This window comes from Micromys minutus (assembly GCF_963924665.1).
Source record: "Micromys minutus genome assembly, chromosome: 7".
NCBI lineage: Eukaryota > Metazoa > Chordata > Mammalia > Rodentia > Muridae > Micromys > Micromys minutus.
Window position 1 is genome coordinate 4,525,866 of NC_137976.1, and position 12,690 is coordinate 4,538,555.

At 45.4% G+C, this 12,690-nt stretch overlaps 1 protein-coding gene across 1 annotated transcript; it reads right to left on the minus strand.

Moving 5' to 3' along the window:
- Positions 1 to 2,774: 2,774 nt before the first annotated feature.
- KCNE2 (potassium voltage-gated channel subfamily E regulatory subunit 2) lies at positions 2,775 to 3,146 on the minus strand (the record flags this gene model as incomplete). The annotated part of the gene is made up of 1 exon (XM_080919001.1): positions 2,775 to 3,146. The coding sequence occupies one exon, from the start codon at positions 3,144 to 3,146 to the stop codon at positions 2,775 to 2,777; it is 372 nt and encodes a 123-aa protein (XP_080775127.1).
- Between the last annotated feature and the right edge of the window lie 9,544 nt (positions 3,147 to 12,690).

A 12,690-nucleotide genomic window follows, 5' to 3' on the forward strand; every position in this document is an offset into this window, starting at 1 on the left:
GAGTATACAATATTTACTGGCCAAGGTTGGGACCTAGCCAGGAAGGAGGCTCAGGAACCTTGGCTTGATAAAAAAAGAAGTCATTACCAGGGTAAAAAACCTGGCTGGAGACAGCTGCAGGCTAAGATCCCAAGTCTGGGTCATGTAGGTTGGCCGTGTCCGTGTGCAACAGAATGTCAGGCTTCTGGTCTGAGGAAGGAAGCCACTCACAGCACACCTGCTCTTGGCACACGAATGACTTATCTAACACCGTTTAGTTCCTCTGGTAGCATAAATGCAAACATGTAGGAAGCAGGTGTTTTATCTCCTGTAAAGAGACAAACATGGTAGTTGGCTTTATGGTGTGTGGCCACCCAAACTCACAGTAGAACTTGAGAGGAGAGGAAGGCATGGCCTTTGTGGAGGGAGCTTTGCCCTCACTGGGCTGCACTGCCTTCCAGGGCACACATTGCCTTAATAAGGTTGTGTCTGGTATCTGGTTATCCTCTTTGTGCAAATATCAAAGCCGTATGATATCTTCACCAGGTACCTCAGATGCTGGTACCTATGCTCCTGGTCTTCCCAGCCTCCAGAACCATGGACTCAGAATAACCCTTACAATCATCCAGTCAGGCACTGTCTTCTGGGAACAGAAATGGTCTCCTTTGAATCTTGTCTTTGTCGTCTGAAGCTGGAAGGCCCATTCACAGTGGCTGAGTCTGGAGCACTCGATGCTATGAACCAACATGTCTCTCACTTGCCTGGACGTCCTACCTGCAGCTATTCTGTCTGCATTCTCATGTCTCTGTTCCACACCTGCCACTTCCTGTTGAGCTCTGTTAAGAGTTGTCACGTTTGAGTGCATAGCTGACTCCCCCCACGCCATGTGTTAGCTTCTCCTCCTCCCCATGCTCCATCCCCAACCCCCATGAGCTCCCTCTCCTCTAACCCCCAGGTCCCAGGGGCAGTAACCCAAGTAGATAAAGGTCATAAAGTTGAATTAGTGAGGAAAACATCTAATCTTGATAGATTGCAGTCTTCTCATCAATAGGTGAAGTGGTACAGGGTGACCTCCAAGGTGCCCTTCAGCTCTGGCATGATGATGCTAAGTATTCTTTGTGCAAAGTATTCATTTTATTTCTTTTAAGGACAGGCTACATTGTATTGCACACATTTGAAGCATATACACATTGTGGAATGACTAATGTATCATCTCATGTAGTTACTGTTTTGTGGTAAGGAAACTTATTATCCTCTCAGGAATCAGTTTTCAAGAACAAAAGACACCTTTATTGACCTTGCAATGCAATGGATCTGGAATGGCACCTCAGCTAGCCCTTCCCACCTCAGTCTCCTGAGTGTTGGGTTATGGGTCTGCATCCCCAGTCCCATTAAAATCTGTAGCCTTTGACCAACATCTCTCCAGCACCTTCGCTGCGGTGCAAAGGATTAAGTAGCCATGTCTAGCTTGCTGCAAACACGTAGCAGGGTGTTCTGTAACTTCCATCTCTTGCAGTAAATATTAAAAGGAAGGCTTAACCTTCAATCGGCCCCCAAAGTCTCACTCTGTGGACGCCGCTCCAGGGTGGAGCCAAGCACACATATTCAGTCCCCACACCACTTGGCACTCCAGGCCTCCTCTACGAACTCAGGTGTGGTTCACTCCACAGCCCCTGCTGTTTATGCCCTGGGTGGATACGACGGCCCCTGAGTTTTCTTTCCTCCACTGCCCTGCACAAACATGACTCCAAACCCCAATAGCTTTTCATATAGGTTTATATATTAAAATTTCAATCCACAAACCCTTTACACAATAAGATTATATCCAATGGACAAAGATACAAACTGTCCTTCTATATGAGATAAAAGACCTATAGAATCCCTTAAGATATTCATATCTACCTAACGCCAATTAAGTCCACCTGAATCCAGCTCATCTTTCTTGAGCCCCATCTTGATTTCTCTCCCCCTCTCCTTCTGCCTCCTGCCTTTACTTCTGCTCCTGACCTTTTTCCGCCTATCTCTTTACTGTCCAACCATGTATCAACTTAACATAAATCTACACCTATCTTGTCAAATATGTGTGAAAATAAGCTATGAATAGTATCTAAAATCAAGTAAAGAGTAAGTATGATGTTTAGGAAGAAGAGCCCCACTTTTTCAAGCCAGAGAGCTTTAAAAGTTTAAGTTTCTGTAAAAAGTTAAAAATGTGTTTGGTTGCACTGGGGGCTCTTGAAAATCTGATGCTTCTGGCATGGATTATTTGTCCTTCCAGTGTTTGCTCTGTCCAGACTCCAAATCAATTAAACACCAGGAAAGCTGTGAATGCAAACTAACCCCACACTTCTGTCCACTGATCACCTTCGGTAAGTAAATGTTCTCTATCAGTTCAGCAAGCCCGAGACAGATTCAAACCCCCAGTTTCTGAACATGTTTGGCCTACTCATAAATTGAATTTGCTACATCCAAACTAACATCTCATGAGAAAGAAGGTTGAAAGATTTATAACTCTTTCTATTCCCACTGCTCCTGCCTAGCCCAGTTCTTTCATGTTTGCCTCTGTTCTCATGATTGAAATCGATTTAAATGACATTTACACTGCATACCAAGTAAAAAGAAAGATCCTCAGCATGAAGTATCACCCCGACAGGCTCACCTAAACCACCGAGATAGAAACCTGTGTCAACTACCAGCCAGGCTGCACAGAGGAATTAACTTTCTTCTGAGCAAGGACAAGTGGGGCCCTGGAGACAGCAGAAGCAACCCGTCCTAGACAGACAGCCCCTCGTCCTTTATCAGGGTGACACTGTGAGCCCAGTCGCCCCCATGTTCTCATGAATGGTGACCTTGGAGTCTTCCAGATGCAAGATCTGACTTCTGTACTTTTCCTGCCAATCCTCCACGATGTACTGGTGGTACGGGTCCTGGGAGTGTTCCCGCCGCTTCGACTTCACCGTGCTCACCAGGATGGCCACCACGATGAATGAGAACATGCCGATCATCACCATGAGGTACAGGATGACGTAGTAGAAGTTCTCCGCGTCCACTCTGGCCTGGAGGGCCTGCTCCTCGGCTGTTGTGTTCCTCCTCCAGCTGTCCATGTAAGTGATAAAAACCTTTCTGAAGACATCCTCCAGTGTCTGTGTCAAATTGGCTACTGTGGTCATGTTCCCCCCTTGCTGTAATTAGAGAATAGAGTTTAGCAAGGTTAAGGCTCTTCCTCCATTGGGCTATCTCCAGGGAGGTAGGGAGGTGAGAGCAAGTGGAGAGAACACAATTTCTAAGCCAGGCTAGCGATGGATTGAATTCAAAATTAGGTAGTTTTAAAATCAAAAACAGTCATTTTTATTCACTTTTTAGTGCACTGTTACAATAAAATGTAATAGAAGACACAACGCCACTTAAAGGGATTTATACATAATATATATTCACAAATTAAAATGGAGAAAAACTAGAAGGAAGTCAATGGACATGTGTACATTTATACAGATGCTTATGTAACCATATGTTTTTGCTTTTCTTGGTGTTTTTCTTGAATGTTGAATTCTTTTCATCTTGCATTTGCTTGTGCTGAAAAACATAGGTGACCTCTCAGCCACTTGCAAATGCATTCATGTGTGTACATGCGTTCAGTTCATGGCATGCGCCCAGCATGTTTGCTATGCAAAGAAGCAGTGGCACTTTGCTTTTAGAAACTGCAGGGAGTTACATGCAGCAATGAGGAAAAAAATTGCGAAGATAGATTTTTTAAAAATATGTCCTATGTCTTAGACTTATCAGATGTGCCCAAATGTGGCCCAAGATAGCCATTTGCAGCCTCAAAGCAAAAAGCTACTTAAAACACTAAGAAATTATGAGGTACCGTGTGTGTGTGTGTGTGTGTGTGTGTGTGTGTGTGTGTGTGTGGTCTAAGTGAGTATGTTTGGTGTGTATGTGGTGTGTGTGTGTAATGAGTGCATATGTGGTATGTGTATGTAGTGTGTGTATGTGGTGTGTGCTGTATGGTACATATGTGTGTACATTTGTTGCAATTTATGAGATATTTCTTTGTAACTACTTTATTACATAATTCTGGTGTGTGTGAACTTTGTTGATGAAATTTATCACAATGTCACAATGTCACAATGTCAAAAGGTTGTTTGTAGCTGGTAGACAAACTCACACACACATACACACACACACACACACACATCAGAAAAGAATGTTTTAGATAGTAATACAAAAAAAAAAGCAGAGTTTTCTTCACAGTGAAATCTGTCTCTCATTTTCATTTCTAGGGCCTCTGCACAGCCACCACCATCTCTCTGAAAGACTGTGTGGTCCTCCTGGAAACATCTCTTTAGGGTGTGAGTGCCCTTCTCCCCCTGCACAAGGACATCCTCTCTATACGAGGGGAAGACGGGCTATAACACCTCACCTCACATCACAGGACCTTCCTCCTCTTCTTAAAATAACCTACTAATTCCTTAACAAGATTTACCTGGCCTGCTCTGAATTCCCACCTGATCCACTCCTGTACTTGTACCTTATAAAATGAGGGATATGTCTTATGTGCAGTATAAAATGAGGGATATGTCTTATGTGCAGTATAAAATGAGGGATATGTCTTATGTGCAGTATAAAATGAGGGATATGGCTTATGTGCAGTATAAAATGAGGGACATGGCTTATGTGCAGTATAAAATGAGGGACATGGCTTATGTGCAGTATAAAATGAGGGACATGGCTTATGTGCAGTATAAAATGAGGGATATGGCTTATGTGCAGTATAACATGAGGGATATGGCTTATGTGCAGTATAATATGAGGGATATGGCTTATGTGCAGTATAAAATGAGGGATATGGCTTATGTGCAGTATAATATGAGGGACTCAGCTCATGTGCATCCAGTCAGTCATGCCTACTTCTTTTCCTCCCAGCTATTTCTTGTCTGAGAACATTCCAGTCTTGCCCTACTACATTCACTATTATGCCCTGTCCTGCCGCACTCCCTGGGTTCTTCCGGTCCCAGCACATGAGCTGCCCTGAACACGTGGCAATCCTCTCCTTTGTGGCCAGGCTGTCAGGCATCCTCATCTGAAGAAGACGGCCCATACGTGCCCGGAAATTCTCCCATAAAGCACAGCCTCCCGTTGCCCTCATTGAGAATCCTGTTCCCCACATATATTTTACATCTGACTTTAAAAAAAGGACATGTTTATTTAAAGTTCATGTGTGTGGGTGTTTTGTCTGCATGTGTTATACATATCATGTGCATGAAAGGTGCCTCGGAAGGCCAGAAGAAGGTGTTATAGCCCCCGGAACTGGAGTTATAGATATTTGTGAGCCACCATGTGTGTTCTGGGAACTGAATTCTGGTTCTCTGTAAGCACAACTCTGAGCCATAGTTCCTGCCCCTCATCTGACCTTTTAACTTCTGTTCTTCAGAGGTCTCTAAGATCTCTTTCCTCCCTGCCACTCAGAGCCTGGCAGGCTGACGAGAAAGTTAGCAAACAGATGAGACTCGTCCCAGGTACACACCAAGCACATTTTCTAAGACGTGTGACAGAGGTGTGCATTGTTGTTTAAATAATGGTGTTTGCTTTGAAGGAGCCTAGACAAAATTATTTTTCTCCATGAAGTCTATGTATGCATATAGGAAGCTCTGAGTTCACTTTCAGGGGACCCCTCTGGCTCCCCACCGTCCACAGCTATCTTCAGGAGAGACTCCAGCAACCCACCCCACTGGAGCCACTCAGGTCTGCTTCCTGGTGTAGACACACTGGGGGCTGAGTGGCCCACAGTACCCGTTGTTTGCTCAGCTCTTCACTGCTAAGCAGATCACGAGGACTTTTCTGTTCAAATTTAATCATAGGCTTGAAAGGGCCCACGGGGATTAAGTAAATACCTGAGAACTGCCCTCTGCCCGGGCTGAGGAAGTCTGAGGGGCTCACCGATTGTGTACCGAGGCATGGGATGTGGCTTGGCTGGCAAGTCTAGTGTTTCATGGCCACAGAAGAATTCAAGGCACTGTGAGAAAGAAATTTTACGGATAGAGACTATGTTTAAAACATGTCCGAATGCTAAGCAGGGAGCACAATGAGAAGAAAGGGAATATTGAGGTGAAAAGTGCTCAGGAAGACAAGAGAAGGAGCTGTAAGGGAGGACTAACCAAAGCTAGAAATGCAGGAAAACATCACCCTTTGTATGCCAGTTTCCAAAGGAAGAGTAAGGGCGGGGGAGATGAAGGCTCAGTGGGCAGAATGCTGAGGGGCAGACCTGAGGGCCTGGGTCTGGATGGGTGTCACCAGCATGTGTAATCCCTGTGTCCCTGAGGAGGGATGGGAGGTAGATACAGGAGGATCCTGGGACGCTAATGTGCTAATTGTGTGTGCCTGGTGAACGCAGCAGCTGACCTGAGACCGTGTTTTAATGGAGTGGAAGGTGAGGACTGACCGGAGACTGCCCGGTGACCTGTCCATACGCACTGTGTTCTGTCTGGGCTTGCAGTCACACCACACATGCACAAGCACATACACACAAACTAGAAAACACAAAGTAAAAAAAAAAAATCAAAAGTCTGCAAAGTGTAAAGAGTAAAGTAACACATTACTTTTAAAAGCGATGAAGGGGTTGATTGAGATTTTGACCCCTAGAAGAAGCAGTGACCTCACAGCCAGCCATGTTTGGTACTTGCTCTTTCCCCCTGCGAATCCCATTTGAGGCACTGTGCTTTTGGAATACCCAGAGAACCCGCGTTCATTGAGCTGTATGAACCCGCCATCTTTGTAGATCTAACTGGCCAACATCACGCCTTTCCACTGATGAGAACTGTATTTCCACTCAGTGGGTCTTTCCCTCAGGGTCATCCCCAGGACGGGCTCGGCTCCTGCGGCATAAGCCAGCTTGCTCTCTGCCGGGTGGTTTGACGACAGCCTAAAATGCTCAGCTCCGATTGTCTGAGATCAGGGCTCCCCAGGCTAGGAGCAAGTGACCCAGGCCAGTGCCCAGGACTCAGTCTGTCCGACTGGAGGCTACACACTCCAGTGTTTCCTCCTCCTGTCTGGTTTCCTCCTCCTTCCCCTCAAGGGCATAAATGACAAAAGGTGGAGACCACACTCGATTCCGCCCGCTACGCTGTCTCCCGGCCACCTTTCTCCTGGTTCCCACTCTTCCTACCACAGGTGTCTGATGTGACCTGACAAGGTCGCTCTGGATTGTACAAGGAAAGTCACATGAGTTTGACAAAAGTTTTCTTTGCTCAAAATATGATGGACCACTGCCCTTATCTGAGCCTACAACAGGCAGCAAAGCCTTTGATTTTTATGTCAAGAATTGAAAAAAAAAAGATATGATTACCTACATTTAGCATGACTCCTTCATTTTAAAAAAGTGCTTTCAACATTTTCATCTGAAGGCATTTACTTAAGGAAGGATCTAAGAAACCTTGGGAAGGAATGTGGTGGGTAGGGAGAAGGCAGGTAGGCGTGAACGAGACATGCCCAGAAAAAAAAATCTTTCTAGTTTTCTGAAATAGGAAAAAATGTTATATATGTAATTCCTTTAAAGATATGTATATATAATAAAACTTACCTATGCCGTATGTCAGCAGTGCAAGAAAGCCAGATTCTGCCCCTCTTACTGATGTGAGCTCTTCAGGACTGTATGTAAATCTCGGCAAGCTGGGCACTTTCAGCTTGAGACCAGTAAGCTCTTGCTGCCGGGAGTCCGCAGTCCTGGGCTTTTACGAATCCGAATGTTTAATCTTATGTGGAAAGTCAAATACTGGCTGGCAGCCGGGAATTAACGGCGATGCCTTGACAGGGGTGGGGCATAGAGTTGCCTCTGTGAAGCCAGGCTGTGGGTTAAGTGGCTCAAGTTCCTTCTGTGTGACACCTGCTCACCCCAGATAGGGCTCCAGGGACAGACGAGGGTAACAAATCTATCTTGGTGAACTAGTGAGTTTATCAGAGTCATCTACAGGATGAGAGAGATTCCTTCCAGGATTGTTGGTATACCTCAATGGCTGCACAGTTAAAGAGTCCCACCCACGAATGGATGAGGATTTCCCCGAGACTGCATGGATGAGTCCCCCCACCCCACATTGTATATAGTCAGCACCTCCTGAGAGCTGGGTTGAGTACTGCTGGGAGGGTACAGACTGAGTGAGGAGAATCTCAGATGAACCCCAGTGAGCCTCCTGAAGGGAAGGTCTGTGGGTGCCAGCAGCCATCTTGTTGAGGGTCAGAGATGGTCAACGTCTATTCTGACTAAGATGGAAGCTATGCGTGGAGCATTCCACAACAGGGACCCAGGATGCCCTCCTACACTAGCCAACAACAGAGACAGTCCCTCACAGACACACAGATAATTTTAGCTTGTGTCTAGTTGACAGTCAACGCTGACCGGGGTAGGGGTCCTCAGCGCACAGGGACTTCCTGGCATCACCATGTGCTAGGTGCTTCTCCGGGAGTTTATTACACTGACTTCATATCACCATCACCACAGCTAGGCACACGGCATGCTAATGTGGCAGCTGAGGGATCCGGCCACAGGGAGGTGAAGTGACTGGACCAAGTAGAGGGACGGGCATCTCCACAGCAAGGGAAGCCAGGTGTTCGGACGAGGGTTCACTGGTGGTGCACCACCCGTTGGTGGAAAGAGTAACAGACGTCCTTCCTCAAAAGCAGCTCTGAAGGTCTGACTCCCATTGCCACAGTTAAGTCTGGTAATCGAAGTTCTGGAAAGAGGTTTGTCACGGAGGTCGAGAGGCCTTGGACGCTGACAACCTACATGAGCAAATTACTCAACACCATGACCTCTGTCTTCTTTCGCTGTGAGATGGAGGCGGCAAGACTCTCTAGTTCCTTTGTTGTTAAGTGAGACAAAGAAGATGCTACACTTAGCACACAACCTAGTAAGGCAGTGTTATGGTTTCAATATAATTGGCCCAGGAAGTGGCACTATTTGGAGGTATAGCCTTGTTGGAGTAGGTGTGGCCCTGTTGGAGTAAGTGTGTCACTGTGGCCTTTAAGACCCTCTTTTTAGCTGCCTGTGCATGTTTGTGTGTTTGTGTGAGTGTATATATATGTGTATATGCGTGGGTGTTGGGAGGATGTGTGTATATGTGTGTGTGTGTGTTTCTAGGATGTATATGTGTGGGTGTTGGGAGGATGTGTGTATATGTGTGTGTGTGTTTCTAGGATGTATATGTGTGGGTGTTGGGAGGGTGTGTGTATGTGTGTTTTGGGAGGGTGTGTGTAAGTGTGTGTGTGTGTGTATGTATGTGTGTTTTGGGAGGGTGTGTGTAAGTGTGTGTGTGTGTGTGTGTGTGTGTGTGTGTGTGTGTGTTGGGAGGGTGTGGGTGGGTTATCCAGAGTCTTGTAAGTGCTCTATCACTGAGCTACACAATGAAGCCCAACATTCTGTAAGGCAACTAAAAAATTAATAAAAACCCATTATATGTTTATTTTATAGACAATGAAAATACCTTTTGAAAAATTAAAGTATTCAGGAATATTTAAGATACACAAACAATTACAGTTCTGTACAACACTAAAATGTATTTGTTTTGGAATAAATATTTAATGACTTTCATTCCACATGTTCTGAAATGGTGGATCATTTGGGGACAGACATTCTTGACATCAGTCTTCAGTATCAGTCTTCTCTGTGGGCAGGTGCTTTTAGTGCAGACGGAGGCCAGGATGGGCAGGACAGCACTAGGGAACGATTTCCAGCTGTCCTGGATCGGTCTTGTCACCACCGGTTCCCATTCTTCTTGCTCCTCTAAAGCATCAGACTTACGCATCGAGGCCCCACACAGCTGAGCACGTGCTGCCTTAAGAAGTCCTTTGAAAGGATGCCATGCCCTTGACATTTCAAGGAGCCTTTCCTCCAAGCCTGGACTTGAAGGCATGGGTGGACATGAAAATATGCTCATGGGTGTGAAGTGTAGTGTTAATCTCCACAGAGCAGTAACCTTTGCACTATGTACTTGTATGGCCAATGGTCACATTGTTCTCACTGAGTATAGAGCTTAGACAGAAACAGTGACATTCCTGGAACCCTGGACATAGGAAGCAGAGGTGGGAAGAGGTCAAAGCCAACCCGAGCTATGTAATATAGCCACATCTCAAAAACTCTATACATCACATATTTGTGCATGCAAACACACACACACACACACACACACACACACACACACTTCTTATCTGTGAATTCCCTAACAAAACAAAACAAAAACCTCCATGTCTCTGTATGCACAGAATCATGGATACAAGAAAGAAAATTTTTTAAATATTAAAAAGACATTACCAGGCACCCCTAATCTGCAACAACTTTGAGACATTGCCTCTGATGAGTGTCTTGTGGGAAACATCAGGTCTTCCACTGATCAGGCAGAAAGCGATCGCTGCAGGAGCCTGTGGCCCATATCGGGAATGTTCCTAGATGTCACATGTAACTGTGTTGTCTGTTTGAAATAGGTTCTCCTCTGTGAGGTCTGGAGAAAGGAACTCTAAACTCAGAGGCTGTGCTATTCACAATGGCCACACTGTGTCTCCACAGTACTGTCAAGTGTGTGCTACATGTAAGAGCGGTTGAAAGCAGAGGTTTCTATCTGTATGTAGAACATCTAAAAAAGCCTTGTCACACCTTCTGAGTGGACCATGTTTGCTCCATACTGACTCATCTAATTGCTAACAGCCCACAGCAAGACTTTAGAGTGCTCCCCCACAGAGCAGAGACGATGAATTAACCACAGTCACAATTTCACTCTGTGTAGGTATATCAAAATGTCATGTTGAATACCTTAAGTATATGTAATTAAAAAGGACAATTAAAATATTTTAAAGTGTGTGTGTGTGTGTGTGTGTGTGTGTGTGTACATATGAATGCTGTTGCCTACTGAGGCCAGAAGAGAGCGTCTAATCCTCTGGAGCTGGAGTTGCAGTGGTTGTGGGCCACCTCAGGAAGGTACTGGGAATAGAACCCATGTCCTTTCAAGAACAGCCAATGCTCTTAACTTTCTCTTAACCATCTCCCTAGTGCCTAAGAGAGGAAATTTTAACTTCTTTATACTTTTACAAAAAACGTTCTGAGATAATTTTAGACCCATAGAAAATGTTAAGATGCATGGACCATCCACTCAGTTTCTTGTGGTGATTACGTCATTATAACTATGCAGAATACAAGAAGTAGGTTACTGATTTTAATAAGATTGTAGTAACTGCAAAACACATGGACCACGGATCACAGTTAGATCTCACTGTGTGTGTGTGTGTGTGTGTGTGTGTGTGTGTGTGTGTGTGTGTGCACTGACACATGCATGTGTTTGATGGACAGATTCAAGGTGCCACTACCATACACAAGAGTGCAGAACCACCTCATCCATCAAAAGCTACATCTAGCCAAGCCCTGTCTTCCATTAGCCCAGGCAACTACCAAACAGAAACCCCTCTATAAATCTGTCATTGTGAGAGTGTTATGGGATGCGGAACACATAGTAGGTCACTTGGGGAATCGGCTTTTCCCACACAGTCTAATGTTCTTTTGATCCATGCGAGCTGTTGCAAATAGCATCAGGCTCTCCTTATTCTAAACTAGCATTCTGCTGTAGAGATGTATCCCACAATCATAGTTTCTATGATTCACCACTGAGTGTGAGTTTGCACAAAAATTCTTGGGCTGAATGAGGTAACTTCATCACAATGATGGCAGGTGCACGTTCAGATATCTAAGGCATTATGAGACTAAAAATCCAGGGGATCTCCAGTGTCACCGAGTCATCTAACTCTGTAATTAGTTGTGAACACAAATTCCAGTTGCTCCAAAGTTTCCCAGCAGAGCTTTGGTTTCCATTGTCCTTAGTTATGAGCTGCTAGGAGTCTAGGAGATTAGAACCCTGTGGGGCCTCAGAGATGATAGTCTAGACCAAGGCTGCAGAGGAAGCAACCAGGATGCCAATAAGGGGCCTGGCTGACATCTCCCCTGCACCTCTTCTGTTATTTTTACCATCTTTTCTCTCTGCCCAAAGGCAGAGCTACACAGTCCCTGCGGTCTTGTCAAAGGTCAGACAGGACCTTAGGCACCTTTCAAAGCCTCAGAAAAGTCTTGCCCAGGAAGTTTAACCTTGTGCTTTGTAGCCTTACAGGAATCGGGCTGCTGCCACACGTTCAGACCTTCCTCAGGCTCTGACATTAAATCCGCACGGTATCACTTGCTCTCAGGGATTACTAATGGTCCAAGCTTCAAATTCAGTCAGAACTTACAGTCTGCAGCTGTCTGTTTAAGGTTCACCCATGTCTGTCTGTCTGTCCTGTCAATAGTTCTTGCCATTGCTCAGCCCCTCCAGTATAGGAGTGTCTATAGTACCAGGCACTTTAGAAGGCTCTGGGGCAGGCTGTCTCTGCAGTTAGGGTCAGAGAATATCATCTGACAGATGAGAAAGAATAGCCTTGAAACTCAGAATCCCTGAGAATTCCTGATTCAACCTCGGGGGAAATCTGACCTAGGTCATTCCTTCATATGGCTCCTGAGCACAAAAACTGTGATGTGCTGCTTCCGAGAGACTCAGCTTTCCTTCATTTCTGAGTTTAGAAATTTGAGTGTCTGCCACCAGGGGGTGCCAGAGAAGCGACTGAGTCACAGGCCAAGAACCTTCTTGCTGATTGTACTCTCTGTGTCCAAGTTTTGGGTTCAGTTCTAGCCTTTCTGGTACATTGAGATCC